Consider the following 13,830-nt stretch of genomic DNA (forward strand, 5'->3'; position numbering starts at 1 on the left):
CGTTGAAGAACACTGAAGGACACTCAATTTAGTAAATTCAATCATTCAGGCCTTCAAATGTAGGAAAAACTTAAGAAGGCAATGCAAAAAAAAACACTTCAAAATATATATTTACCATGTCGACCATGTTGAATCCGTATGCTTGATTGAAGACGACAAGAATAGTTTTATACAAAGTTGTTTTAAAGCATTCTCAAAACCACAGGGAATAGTGAAGGAAATAATTTTATCAGTATTCCAAAGGTAAAAAATTACCAGACAGTGTAATGAAGTTCGTGCCAAGATTATGTACAGTCGTGTACAGTTAAGTGGTGATTACACATTATCAAAATTGTTAGTCAATATGAAAAATTAATATGAAGTATTACAATCTGGTGACCATTGCACTTCAGCATATAAGTAATATAAGCCAGAATATCGTTCAAGTTATAAAAACCATTATAAATAAGCTGGGTTCAACATTAGACTGATAATCCACTAATCCTTTACTAATTTGATACTGAATAGCTAAAACGTGGCAAAAATTCTTAAAACTGTTAAGAGTCATTTCTATTTTGAACACTAACAACTTTGCTACACGAACAATAACAAAATTTATCTTCAACTTTGAATATAATTTGATAAAAAACATATAATTCTCAAACGGTTTTGGCGAATCACTTATAAAATTGATTATAACTTTACACATCCAACTCTGTTTAACATAAGAGAATTGCAAGGAACATTGGGCAACAATGTTTAGGAAAAATGCTTACATTTCAGGTAAATTAAACAAAAGGTTCTTTAACACTTTCATTAGATGAAGATATTCGCTGTTGATCTGTTCGTTCTTTTTGAAAGAGTGAACTATCGATGAAAAAATTTACATTGACACTATTCCGAGAAAAATTTTTGTCGATTAATCGTCACGATATGTTTGGAGCAACACTGACATGATATTATCTTAATCATATTCCTTGCATTTGAAAATGGAAGAGACAACCAAACATAATGCGTTGTGTCTCATAACGTGTCGGGCGAACAGATTTAGCACACAAGGCGCCAAGAGCAGGTAATTAAAAGAAATCTTTCCATTTTCCCACGATATACGCAGGCAAAAGATGAAATTAAAATTCATGATCAAAACTCACAAAACAGCAAATGCATTATTCACAATATATATAACTATACACAATATTATACAAAAAACAACAGTATCAGATAAAACATGCTCCAAAAATTATCATCCTGTGAACTCAAGATTCGAGTTACATAACCATTTAAATCTTATCTCTTGCTGATATAACTCGAATCTTCAGTTTACAAGATTTTCTTTTTTATTTAGTGTGTTTTATCTCTATATTTTCTTCAAATTGTCGGCTGGAAAAGGTTTTACAAACAGCAGTGCACCACCATGTTTAAAAGAAATCACATGTGCTATTCAAGAGGTAATGCCATAACGATGCTAGTTGCCCACACATAATACTAGAAAATCACATGGTCGGTCCATACTAAAATGTTCCTTAATGTGTTCAATCGATCATTTCTAGGTGAAAAAACCATCACGATGTAGCAAAATCGGTGAATGAAATGATGGACAGTGCGGATTCCTGATGTATCATGATGTATACCGTAAAGGTTCTTCCATTTAATGGATAATGAATGAACTAATGGTGTTTTTCAATCGTACAATTCATTGAGTTCTAAAGGCAATGATCAACGTAAAATGTAAAATCCGCTACTTACTAACCCCATCAAAATTTTTAATTGGTGATTATTTACTGTTAAGATCAAGATTGCTATCGATAGTATTCTGCGAACCAAGGGCGAATTTATACGACTCTGGTCTCGTTGCCTGCGTTTGGGATGTGGAGATATTCTTTTTTGGTCGAAGTTCATCATCTAATTCGACAGAATATTTGGATTCATCGTCGCAGTTAGGTACTAATCGCTTTCTTGTCGATGTAACAGAGTCATGCTCCTTTTTTACACCAAACCTATTTTGATCAAAGTCAATGTAGGAAATGAAAGATGAATGTGGTAACTGCCGAAATGTTTTTTGTTTGAAATTCACTTCACTTTGTCCTTTACTTGAATTTATTGTTGAATCGCTCGTAAATTTTGACGAATCACTTTTTTGGACAAACCCATCTTTATTTTCTGGCTCGCAAGTCGTTGCAAATTCTCGCACCAGTTCATAACTTGTGGTAGAAACACCGCAATACTTTGAGAATTCAGTTGATTGTTTTTGTGCTTCCAGCAGCTCCAAAGGTGTTCGTTTTACTTGATTTACGGAATTTTTTATTTCAGCCGTCTCGCGAGCAAAGGTTGTGCTAGAAGTGTGACTGTGTATATATACAACAGGTGATCTTATTTTGGCGTCCGTTATTTGCGTGTCTTTCAAGTGATCTGTGAAAAAAAAACATGACAATGACATAAATTTGTTGCTTATTTCCTAATTTACACGAAGAAAACTATTGTTGAGGTTAGGTTTAGAATCAAAGATCAGCAAATAAAAGAAAAATAAAATTCACACAAGTAACATGGAGAACAAAGCCAAACACTAAATCTTCAATGAATGGTTTTTTTCATTTCAGTTTTGTTTCTGTTTCGTGATGTTTGCCATATGTTAAAGTTTTAAAATGTAAAATATTTACCAAGAAGAACTTGCTCTTTCCTGATGACGTCTTCATAAGCCGCCTCAGCTTGTTTGAGACGAGCCTACAAAAAACCCAAAAATTTTATCGTGTCATTGGCTAACGTCGTTTTTGATTTAAGAAAAATGATATCACAAGACTCTGCTGGAAAAGCTCCATTCTGGCCTTCTTTGTAATTCATTTACAAATCATGAAAGTCATTGACATATCATAATATTAAACGACAAAACATAATGAAGCTTCCAAAACCTATCAAATTGATTTCAGGTAACTTTCGTTGTACTTATCAACAAGTGACAAGCGTTTGATTGGTCTATTTGCAAATCATCAGCCAATCAAATATCTAATAGTAAATCACTTTTTGAATTCATTATGACTTCTTCCAACGAAGTTAAGTGCATTTCCGTGAAATCGTATTGCGAATATCAATCAATCCTGGTATAATGAAAAATTATGTTTTACCTTCAGTGCTATAAGACGTGTAGACATTTTCATTCGCTTTATTGCTTCTTTATAAACAACAACGAGTCTGAAACAATAAGCATTGTATTGCAAATGAAGAACATTTAATAGAGCCCATTTTGAAATAACTAACCTTACAGATAAGCCTGCGTTTTTTATATTTCCTACAATCATATGATGAGGTTCGTCTTCAACTTTCATATTGTCAATCTCTATGATTACGTCACCTAGGGTAGAAGAAACCGAGCGATGATCTACAGTTACTGTTAAGAAAATTCAAGCATCTACAGAAATGGGTCCATGATGATTTTGAAAGGAGGAAGGGAGAGGTGGGTGCTCTAGTTTGGATTAGTTGATGGTGGTTACTTTGTGGGTGTTGTCGTGGCATTTTTTGGATTCTGTGACTCTATGATTAAATGATTTTTTGTGCTCCACAAACACAAATGCTTTTCTCCTGCACTACTTACAAACTAGGAAGGATACGACAAGTATAATTAGCACTAGAATTGAAAAACGAATACCAGCCCACCTGGTCTCATGCCAGCTAGATATGCAGGACCATCTTCTGAAACATTGGATATATAAGTCATAGTGTCACTATAAGCATCTGTTTGGATCACAGTACTAGTCTGAAAACAAAGAAAGTAATACATAAAATACATATTATCACAAAAGGCGGAAAGATGAAACATTAGACGACGATTCATTAATTAATACCAGTCTTCCGTCGAATAACTGGAGTGATCGAGTGAGTTGACAGTGTCACACAATGAGTATTGCAGACGTAGAAGAAGTATAAGATTGACAAAAAATGATACTTAGAACGATTCATCGTACCTGCAAAACAAAACCAAATCCCTCGTTTTCTTTACGTGTCATTTGCAACGTTCGTCTTTGATGTAAAGGTGGCGAAATCTCATGACTTAAAAAAAATAAAGATAACATTGGACGAGATTGGAGATAACATTTATATTCTTGTTAATATTCTTTTTATACAACTTTAGTCTGGTCTTATCGCCACCTATGACTACGGTATAAGATGACAAAGTTAGTAAGTGGATACGATGACTTCACAAATTTTTCTGGTTTTATTTACTAAAAATTGTCTTATTTGTCCCACTGCTACTGTTTGGTTGTAAGAATGTTTCATATTGAATCATACATCGAAGTTACCTTGCAAGAGGTTTAAATTGAGATTGTGTCACACTGTTCCTTATAGGTTCACCATAGCAACCATTTTCCGAGAACTCTTGCAGGAGATCGGTAGTTATAGTAATGTTATCGACGACCGGTCTATATTACAAACACACATTATTTCAAATCATTTATGAATCAGTTGCTGTCATTGCCAACATATGATAAGTTAGTACTTCAGTCTGTACGAGTCAGTGTTGCCGTATCACAAAATGAACTCGTACCTTTCTTTTGTTGGCTGTTTGATCTCTGGCAAACCTTTTACACCTGAAAATTAAAGTGAATCAATTACAAAGAAAAAAACTGTTGATCAATAATGCTCGCCATTGGCTACAGACATATCATGCATTGATTTCAAAGAAGACCTTTTTCTAGATAGAGATTTATTTATTTACGAAGCTTTAGACATATAAATAAATCACAATAAATCACAATCACGATACCCATAATATCGTAAAAAAAATTTTCTAACATATGAGTATCTATTTTCTTTCCGTAAGCGGACGAGAAAGAAACTTGCCCCCGCTGTATTGAAGTCTCCAGAGCTCGGAAAATTACCCATAACCCTTTCAAATATCTAGCAGCGTCACGGCAGAACATACGGCAGAATCATCAACCCATTTTTCTCGTTATGTCAATCTCGTGACGTCAATACATGTGATAGACTGATGTACAATAAAGATCATAAATATTATATAATAGCACATGTGTGTGGAGACGATAACGACAATGATAACAAAAGGAAACATTGCAATAAGTATCAGAACATGTGCACAGAAAAGGAATAGACATTATGTTACGTCAATGTACGTGCTTGCTTCATGTTTCTTACAAGGATAAAATTGTAAAGTATTAAAATGGTTGAAGTTTCACGATGGTTAGTGATAAAATAAAGCGTTCAAGGCCTATCACATTGACTAAACCTTCAGCTAAACCCGTACATATATGTTACTAATGAATAATGTAATGCTCTTTTTAGTTATAATCAATGCAACAATGACGTAGCATTACAAGTGGTATTTCTAGTTCAAAATACACATATAGCTAACATGCAAAATTCTAATCTTTGTTTATTCAATATGAGAAAATTCATTAAACTTCAGAGAAACATCAGCAGCCGAAAAGTATTTAGGTTTGAAACAAGAAGAAATAAATTCGTTTCGCTAGACAAACGAAGTAGGTGTTGTTGCAACGTACTTCAATTGTGCGCTATTACTGTCAATAATCGATGAAAGATACAATTTCAAAATAGACCTCACGTATCTTTGAACTACAATAAAACGTGGAAATACGTTCATAATATAAAATCTCTAAACAACTTATCATGGGTCCTTTGCAACACAGAACATTGTGTACACATATCAGATCATAAAAACAAAGAAATTTGAGTTAATCGATAAACTAATCTATGGGATTTGCCACTCATTTCAAAATAAGATCATTACATACAGTTTTATTGTATTACTGGTTGAATGGAACATGAGAACGTGTGAATGATTGAGAAAAAAAAACAGGAGAGAATAGAAATTTGTCGCAAAACAAGAAATACATCTCATAAGACCATAAAATTAAAGGCACAAATAACGGTAACGCAAAAGGTGCTAATAATTTCATATCAAAAAAGATTGCATTTATTTAATTAAAAATTTCAGACAAGCTAACCAAAATTAATTTGCAGTTGATTTCCTAATCAGTTTAATTCTACTGTTTTACTTATACATAAGGGAAAGGTCTTATGAAAAACTAAAATACGAGGGATCAAAATTGAACTGTAATACATTGAACAGTAATATTACATACAAAACATATGCTGCAAAGTTTATAGAAATATTGAGGAAACTACAGCAATATGACACTTTGACCATGCTATCAAACATATAGTTTATGCCGAATTACATTAGTAGCGACATATGTTGTGTTTTGTAGTAACACATGCTCCATAAGTAGAACAAATTACTTGGATAACTAATTGTAACATGTTCAACTGTCTGTCTTCAGTGTTAAAAGTTAAAAATTTGCACCAAATTTACAAAAGGGTTATACATACATTGCGCTATCATATACAATATCATCATGTTGCAGCGCAATGCCATTCATTAATTAAATAAAGGTAAACATACACTCAGGCCCAATAACAACATGTACACAAGAGCACAAACCATAGCAAACGTATTAAATCTTACCTTTTACCACTTTTTCTGCGAGTTTTTCTTTAGAAGTCTGTAGACCTTCTATTGTTCTAAAACACGAAAATATATTACAGATGTTTAATGCATCTGAAACCCAGCTCATGGACATAGCGTTTCCTTCGGCACACAGAAATAATTACTACATTGGACGTGTGTTCTCAGAACAAGCTTTGCGTCTTTAGAGTTTAACGTGAGTAAAGGTAGCGTGTGTAGTGAGATTCAAGTTCTCAGGTCTAAAAATGCTATGTAATCCTTGCAAACCGCAAGTAGAAGTTCAGTGGGGTTATTTCCTGTCGTTATCACCGTGCAATTTTCTCATGTGCTGGGAATTTAAACTGAGCTCTCAACTGGAGTGAGAAACCAAGAAAAGTAAAAAATCAACATAAGAAATGTAACTTGAATTAAACGATGAATGACAAACAGATCAAAAACAACAGAAAGAAAAACAGAGCGAGTTCGACACATGTACAAACGAGTGAAACATGCAATGAAAGCAGGAAACAATTTATCATTAGTTAAGTCATTAACATACAAACACTGGCGTCCTATTCAATGATGAAAAAGAAAAAATTACTAATTTACAGATAAATTGAAAAAAATTGCAATCAAATAAAAATGAATATGTTCTATCAACTAATCAACACACTTTGAAAAATCAGATTTGAAAAATCACTAAAGAAATGTGCGAACCTTCTGTTTTCCCAGACAATCAGGAAACATACACACACAAATCAATTGAAAAATGATCAAATTCCTCAAATTTCACAGGAAATAGGTTATTGACGACAAAATGGATTATAAATAAAGAACTGCAAAAAGAAGATAGATCATTTCAACCGGATGCAACTCAACAAACATACAAACAATGTACCGTGGGTAATCTCTAAATGACAAACGATATGACAAACAATGAAAAACTTTAACTAAAGAAGGTTTAACGTTCAACGTTCACAGTACTCATAATAAACGTTTTTTAAACTCTTTAAAACTTTCACAAAAAATTGACCAACTATACATTTGCTGAAGTATATAGAAATTCATAAAACTAGTGTGTGCCTATTGAACATATGTTACGTCAGCTTCTAAAACAAAATGCCTTAAAAAGCACTCGCGTATATTAAAAAGATTTTAAGATAATTTCGGAAACTAAAACAACCAAAGCTTGTTCTTAGGATGTAACCACACATTCCTCAAAATGCTTTTCAAATTCTTGAAATTCCTGAGAAATTTTTCTGAAACAGCTCATTCAAATAAAAAAAATAACGTCACAATAAATAAACCGTATATTTCATCACCAAGCATTAACTAGAAATCTTGTTTCTAAATTATCCAAATGCTGTTCCTTTTTATTACGCATGAAAGGAAGGACAGCTAACTTTTATCTCACTTATTCATTCAATATCTTTAATGAAATATGTTGAGACATCGTGGTGACGATTCATAATTCGTACCTTGATTTTGAAACTTCATTTAAGGAGTCAGATAATTGGTTTCGCTGTTCCAGATTACCGTCTACTTTGTCACCCTCATCTTCATCTAGGAGTACGTATTAACAAAATAAATCTTTAATCTTTAATCTTAATCTTCAGTACAAAGGTTTGAGTTAATTTTCTTAAAATTCTGTAGTAGAAATTCTCACACAAGTGACGTTACACACCTTCAGAAGAGCTTGAAGAACCAACAATGATAGAAATGCCTTTAGCATGAAGTTTTCGAGATATATGAATATCTCTTTTCTTTCTTCTTCGAACAGTTGTATCTAACAAATTCAAAATAATCATATTACTACACACATCAAACAAGCAGTACATTTTTCAAACACATTGCCTTATTTGATGAACAGAAAACCTACCACCATCATCTGAATGTAACTCAATCTTCGAAATACGACTCATGTCCGGACTTTCGTATTCTTGACTGGAGTTGGAAGTTTGACTGCGTATGGAGACATCGGATGAAGCCCTAGGGCGTTGTTTAAGGGCATTCAAACTACTCAACGCCAGGTTCAAGTCAGATATAGCATTATCAATACTTTTCCCGTATGGAGAAGTGGGTGATATCGATAAGGTCGATGACCTTGGAACGCGTTGACATAACGGTAAAGTACCCTGGGGATTAAGTTGTTTAGATCTGGTAAATAGAGAGGTGTTAGCTGAATGTTTTGGTGGCTCAAGTTTTGAATTTCGTCTATGAGAAGAGTACGGCTCCAAGCGTGAATTTTGTCCTTTGAAAGAGGAAGCATCAGAAATACGTCGTGGCGACTGCGATCGTGGTGGAGTTATGACGTCACCTATAACTGACGTGGAAAGATCATCAGGGGGAGTTCCAGGAGGTGAAATATCGCCCGACGAAACAGAAAGACTATCCACTAAATCTTTTATACGTGACGGTTGGTTTAATTCAACAATCACACTACTTGGAACTGATCCGATCAACGGATACGAGAAATTTTCACAAACTTTGCCATCGTCACTCTTATACAAACGTTCTTTTCTTTCAACATAACACCTCCAACGTTCATTTGGTAATCTTCCAAATACAGTGAAGCTTTCTCCTTTACATATGAGCGTATCGCGTCGTCCAATCACCAAAAAATACCTCTTTCCTGCTGTTGCAGTAAACTCTATTCTTGTCAGCGTACCTACGTATATCAAACATTAAGAATAAGAATAAAATTTAACAGAATACATTTATAATGTTGCTGTACATATGTGTTGTGTAACGTTGGATTAAATTTTTACAACGAAAAATCTCACAGACAAGGTCAAATTTCATTATTTTTGATGAGAAAGTTTAGATGCAAAACTAAACTGAAAATATTTGTCAACCAATATAGCTTCATTTAGACGACGAAAACAAAAACTTATTTTTTTAAAAAAAATAAAGAATGAAGTTAGTAGTTAAAAATTATACACGACATTTTAGTAAATGAACCCATACATGAACTTCGGTGAAGTCAAAATTTTCATCGCACGATTTTTAGTACAACATATAATTAAAAAGTTGCGAACATATTTGCCATATTTACTAGCAAGTAAAGTCTAAAAAGGAAGCTTCATAGAAAGAATGCTCAAAACTATCAAAATATATGACCAATGGATTAATTTAAAAGTACTTTTGCTTTCGTCTTCATTTCCTAAAAAATCTCTTTCTTGTTTTTCTAACTGCTTCAGAAAGTTTTCCTTCTCCATAAGTTTGTCCTGTTTGAAAAATATAAATTGATCAGACCAAGACACTTTAATATGGCGAAATTCCCCTCGTTCACCTGGAGAGCACGTAGCTGTGGGTTACAGGTCGAAGAAAATTTATCTAAACAAAAATCTCATTTAAATTATGAAACTCAAAACTTCAAAACAACTTGAAACATAAAAAAGCAAAAATAAAGACCGTCAAACTGTTGTATATGTATGTATACCATCTCATAGACTGGAAACCATTTCAATATAACGATAAATAACAAATGGAAAACAATGTAAGCCGTATAGTCAATGTACCCTATGTGTTACGCAATGAAAAGCTTAACACAACATTAAATTGAACACACTGCTTTAAGAACAACATTAAGCGGCAAAAGTTCACATGTAACAACGAAGACATCTTGTATCTTACGCACCTGCAATTTGTTTCACTTCACTATCTGTTTCAGGGTATTGTCTACACAAGACAGGAGAACACTTATCATGACAAAATATAGGTAAAAAATATGGTTAGAACTGAAACTTTAATATCAAGACATCCAAGATGAAATACTTTGGTATCATTGCAATAAATATCTGATGCCTTTCTTATTCCATTTCTTAACTTTTCCAGATACAGTTTTGAGATGTAAAATCAAGATATGGTTTTGTAATTTTCTAAAATATCAACTTACGGTTCAACTTTAACATGACATCTGTGCAGCTCAAAAAGTTCCATCTTTGCCTCGCGCAACTGCTTTTCTGAAAAACAAATTTCTTTTCTTCAATTTCACCAACTTAATTAAAAAAAAAGCCAAAGAGCTGGTTGTGTTGAAATCGAGACATTAATTAAAGTTACCACACAAATTTCTGTATCACAAATTTAGAAATAAAAAGTTTCAGATGACGTAACTTACCATAAAACCTTTCAGGCGCCTCAGCGCTATCAATACTTGACTGCAATTTTGTCCTCCTTTATTCAACGAAAAATATATCCATAAAATAAAAGATATGGAAGAAAAATGAAACATACAAAAAATCAAATAATCAGCTTGGGCATTATAAGTCTTTCCTCAATACATTTTGGAAGCGTAGGTCTAGGGGATACACGTGGGAATATAGGATACCATAAGGGTAACATTGGGATTTTAGGATGTAGCAATGAACTCACCATCTGTAAAAAGCAGACATAGTTGGTGCCTGCAAGTAGTAAACGGAGAAATTTGCCAAAGTTATTTGTAGGACATTCTTTCGTCCTATCTTGTTCTTTCGACGTAACTTTGGAGACTAGCAAAATAAAAAAGAAATTGAAATTCAATTCAATTTCAGTTGAATACGATATTAGTACATGTGAAAACAGTTCTAACACAAACAATTTTAAATGAAATGCACATATTACAGCATAATGGTTAAAATTTTTCAGTTCAATGATGATAACTGGAAAAAGCAATGTATTTAGCAAAAGATGAGAGGAGTAAAGGGTTGAAAACAAAATAAAAACAAAAATAATTTCATCTTCAATCTTTGTTGAAAAATAATATCAAGATAAAAATTACCATATAAACTCACATTGGATATTGCGTCATAGTCTTTTACACTTCCATTCTTTAAACTAAAAAATGAATACTTTATCTGGTCCTAAAAGACAATTATATAAGTTGTTACACATGCCATTTTGTAGAGAGCTAGAACAGCATACAACGTGAATATCAACTTGAACAATTGTTTGATTCAACAGCACATTCTCAAATGATTTCTCTAATAATTTGTGACATAAAATGCATTCACAATTTCTTATTCACAATTCAATAGTTTAGTATATCAGAATTTTGTAAAAAAATTGACACCATTCTTGCATCCCATCAAACCAAAGCCTGGACCCCTTTCCCTAAATCTATTTCATAGATCCCCCATAACTAACATTCTAGCACCAGCTTCATAGAGAGATATACATATATAACATGAAAGGCATGGTTATTACAACTGTTTTAATAAATGAATTCATTGTGGCAAAGATTGATAGCAGTTGTTATCATTAAAATTGTTGTAAGATAGTGCAAGTAGCTTTAATCACTTTTGTGAATAACATGTGACATCTAGGTTCACTCGTACATTTTGCAAAGCAATATTTTTAACTTGATGAAAATATACCTCAGGTCTTGGACCAATCACAGTTGCTGGAGGAAATAGTTTGTTATTGTCAGGTAATGTTGTATCCTATGAAGTATGAATAAACTAAAAATTAACAGAAGTTCCAAATAACTTTGATATCATACCTATGTTTGAAATAAATCTTAAAAACCTTATAAAAACGCAAAGTTGAGCCACATAGATCTGTCCAAAATGTCTGCCAACGAGGGTGCTAAAAACACAAATATGGTCAAAGGACCACAATACATGAAAAGACTTGCATTATTTATATACCTTGATCTTTTTTCCTGATACATCATGGAGTTGCAAAACATTAAGATATCCCCACTGAAAAAAATGCAACACAACAAGATGTGCAAATTACTCAAGGATAAGTAAAAAATATACCATGTTTTTCCTTACAAGTCAACAGTATTCCACACATATCTTAATATGTTTGTATCTATATGTTTGTATCTATATGTATGTGTCTATACGTAATACAGGCGAAAAATTCATTAGTGAACCTGCATATAAAAATAGTAAATGCGAACGTACATGAATGCAAGTTAAAAGGTCCAAATTTTCTGACTTCTCTTGATTGCTTTCATTCACCATTGTCTGTTAATAAGTGCGAAATTGAAATGAACTGTTAAAAAATTACATTTTATTTTGAAGAGTTTTGCTTGTCAAAATGAATAGAAATGTTTGACAATGATAACATGAAGTCTGTTATTTTATTGATGCATGAAATAAAATGAGTCAAAGCTTGTCTGCAGTAAATTATGAAGAGACAATAACATTGCCATTGATAGAACAAATACTAATTAAATCCGTCTGGATTTTTGGAATACTTCCTATCATCCTGTAATTTACAATTGTATGTTGCAATTACCGAAGTGGAAGTACTTCGTTGCTTGACACATAATTAGCAATCAATACAAAATTTCAACAAGAAAATAATCTTTCATTCAAAAAAGAGCTCAAAAATACATGTAATCGACAAAAAGTAAGCAAATGAAAATGTTCGAACACCGTATTTAACAAGACAGCGACAAAAGCCTATCTGCCATGAAACATAAATAAGAATGTTAATCCCAAGGATAATAAGAGACTTCTACAACAGATATCAACTACCATCATTAACATTGTTGCAAATCAATAAACATTGCTATTCAATAAAAAATTATTTCCCACAACGGTATTTTTCAAGCACAGACATAGGAAGTTGCGAGTAAACATTAATTTCTTCAAAAATTTCTACAGGTTAACGTCTTTTCTTTTTAATAATATACCACAGAGAATACACAAAGCATGTAAATACTAACGGTAAAATGTCAATGTTAACATGTCAAGTACGAAGTACCTTTCTATCATCAAATATGGTAGGAACAATTGTATATTTACATATATGAAACAATTTGTCGACAATACGGAATGTGTGACATTTGTCCTTGTCAGCAGTCAGTGAACTGACAATAACACAACAAAGGGAGAAAAATAGAACATCATTTAAAATATAAAACAGTACTTACAATTATTCACAAAGCTGGTAATAAAGAGCGAAAGTCGGATAAAAATTCGACGCGTCCCTTCCGTCCCAAAACGGCAGTCGCCTATATCAAAACTTCCAGAATTATTCTCTTAATCGATTCTTGGTCAGCGGTCAGCAACTATACTGTTATCAGTGACTGTTATAAAAATGACTACTGACGACCACGGTTTACGACACATCGTGCGCGTAATGGTTGGAAAAATGAAACATGAAACATTTACCATCTTAACAACTTCTCCAACACTCTTGAAAAGTAATAGGTGACTTACTGTAGATGAGTGCCAATTCTCGTAATGATCACGTACCATTGATTTTCATGAAGCTCACACTCACACACCTAAGGTCCACCACTATCCCCTGGGATTTTTGGCACGCTTGGACTTCACACTTATCATAAGATCGTGGTAAAGAAGTTTTGTGATAGAAGTAGATTAAATCATCAACCATCCCATTGTGTGGCGTACTGCATATTTTTGCAGTACTTCACG

At 33.0% G+C, this 13,830-nt stretch overlaps 1 protein-coding gene across 2 annotated transcripts; it reads right to left on the reverse strand.

Annotated features, from left to right (window-relative positions):
• Positions 1-1,126: 1,126 nt before the first annotated feature.
• Positions 1,127-13,399, reverse strand: LOC124453367. Of its 2 annotated transcripts, XM_047004187.1 has the most exons (24): positions 13,323-13,399; positions 12,346-12,408; positions 12,082-12,135; positions 11,960-12,019; positions 11,809-11,874; positions 11,227-11,295; positions 10,829-10,944; positions 10,575-10,630; positions 10,353-10,419; positions 10,095-10,135; positions 9,747-9,790; positions 9,597-9,681; positions 8,334-9,122; positions 8,139-8,240; positions 7,933-8,017; positions 6,476-6,531; positions 4,517-4,559; positions 4,272-4,391; positions 3,936-4,020; positions 3,628-3,727; positions 3,232-3,325; positions 3,099-3,165; positions 2,637-2,700; positions 1,127-2,388 (listed from the first exon to the last, which is right to left on the reverse strand). In XM_047004187.1, exons 2-24 carry the CDS (start codon positions 12,403-12,405, stop codon positions 1,754-1,756), a joined length of 2,958 nt encoding a protein of 985 aa, XP_046860143.1. In that variant the 5' UTR covers positions 12,406-12,408; positions 13,323-13,399; the 3' UTR covers positions 1,127-1,753. The 2 variants fall into 2 exon arrangements, with proteins under 2 accessions (XP_046860143.1, XP_046860144.1); XM_047004188.1 differs by lacking the exon at positions 11,960-12,019.
• Between the last annotated feature and the right edge of the window lie 431 nt (positions 13,400-13,830).

This window comes from Xenia sp. Carnegie-2017, unplaced genomic scaffold, assembly GCF_021976095.1.
Source record: "Xenia sp. Carnegie-2017 unplaced genomic scaffold, XeniaSp_v1 HiC_scaffold_25, whole genome shotgun sequence".
Lineage (NCBI taxonomy): Eukaryota > Metazoa > Cnidaria > Anthozoa > Malacalcyonacea > Xeniidae > Xenia > Xenia sp. Carnegie-2017.

Excerpts from the sequence above, each read along its gene's own strand:
- LOC124453367 (XM_047004187.1), bottom strand. The coding sequence starts at position 12,405 with ATGGTGAATGAAAGCAATCAAGAGAAGTCAGAAAATTTGGACCTTTTA. Across the intron at positions 10,631-10,828 it reads ATGTCTGCTTTTTACAGATG|GAGGACAAAATTGCAGTCAA; the intron begins GTGAGTTCATTG and ends CGTTGAATAAAG. Across the intron at positions 9,791-10,094 it reads TGAAGTGAAACAAATTGCAG|ATAAATTTTCTTCGACCTGT; the intron begins GTGCGTAAGATA and ends ATTTTTGTTTAG.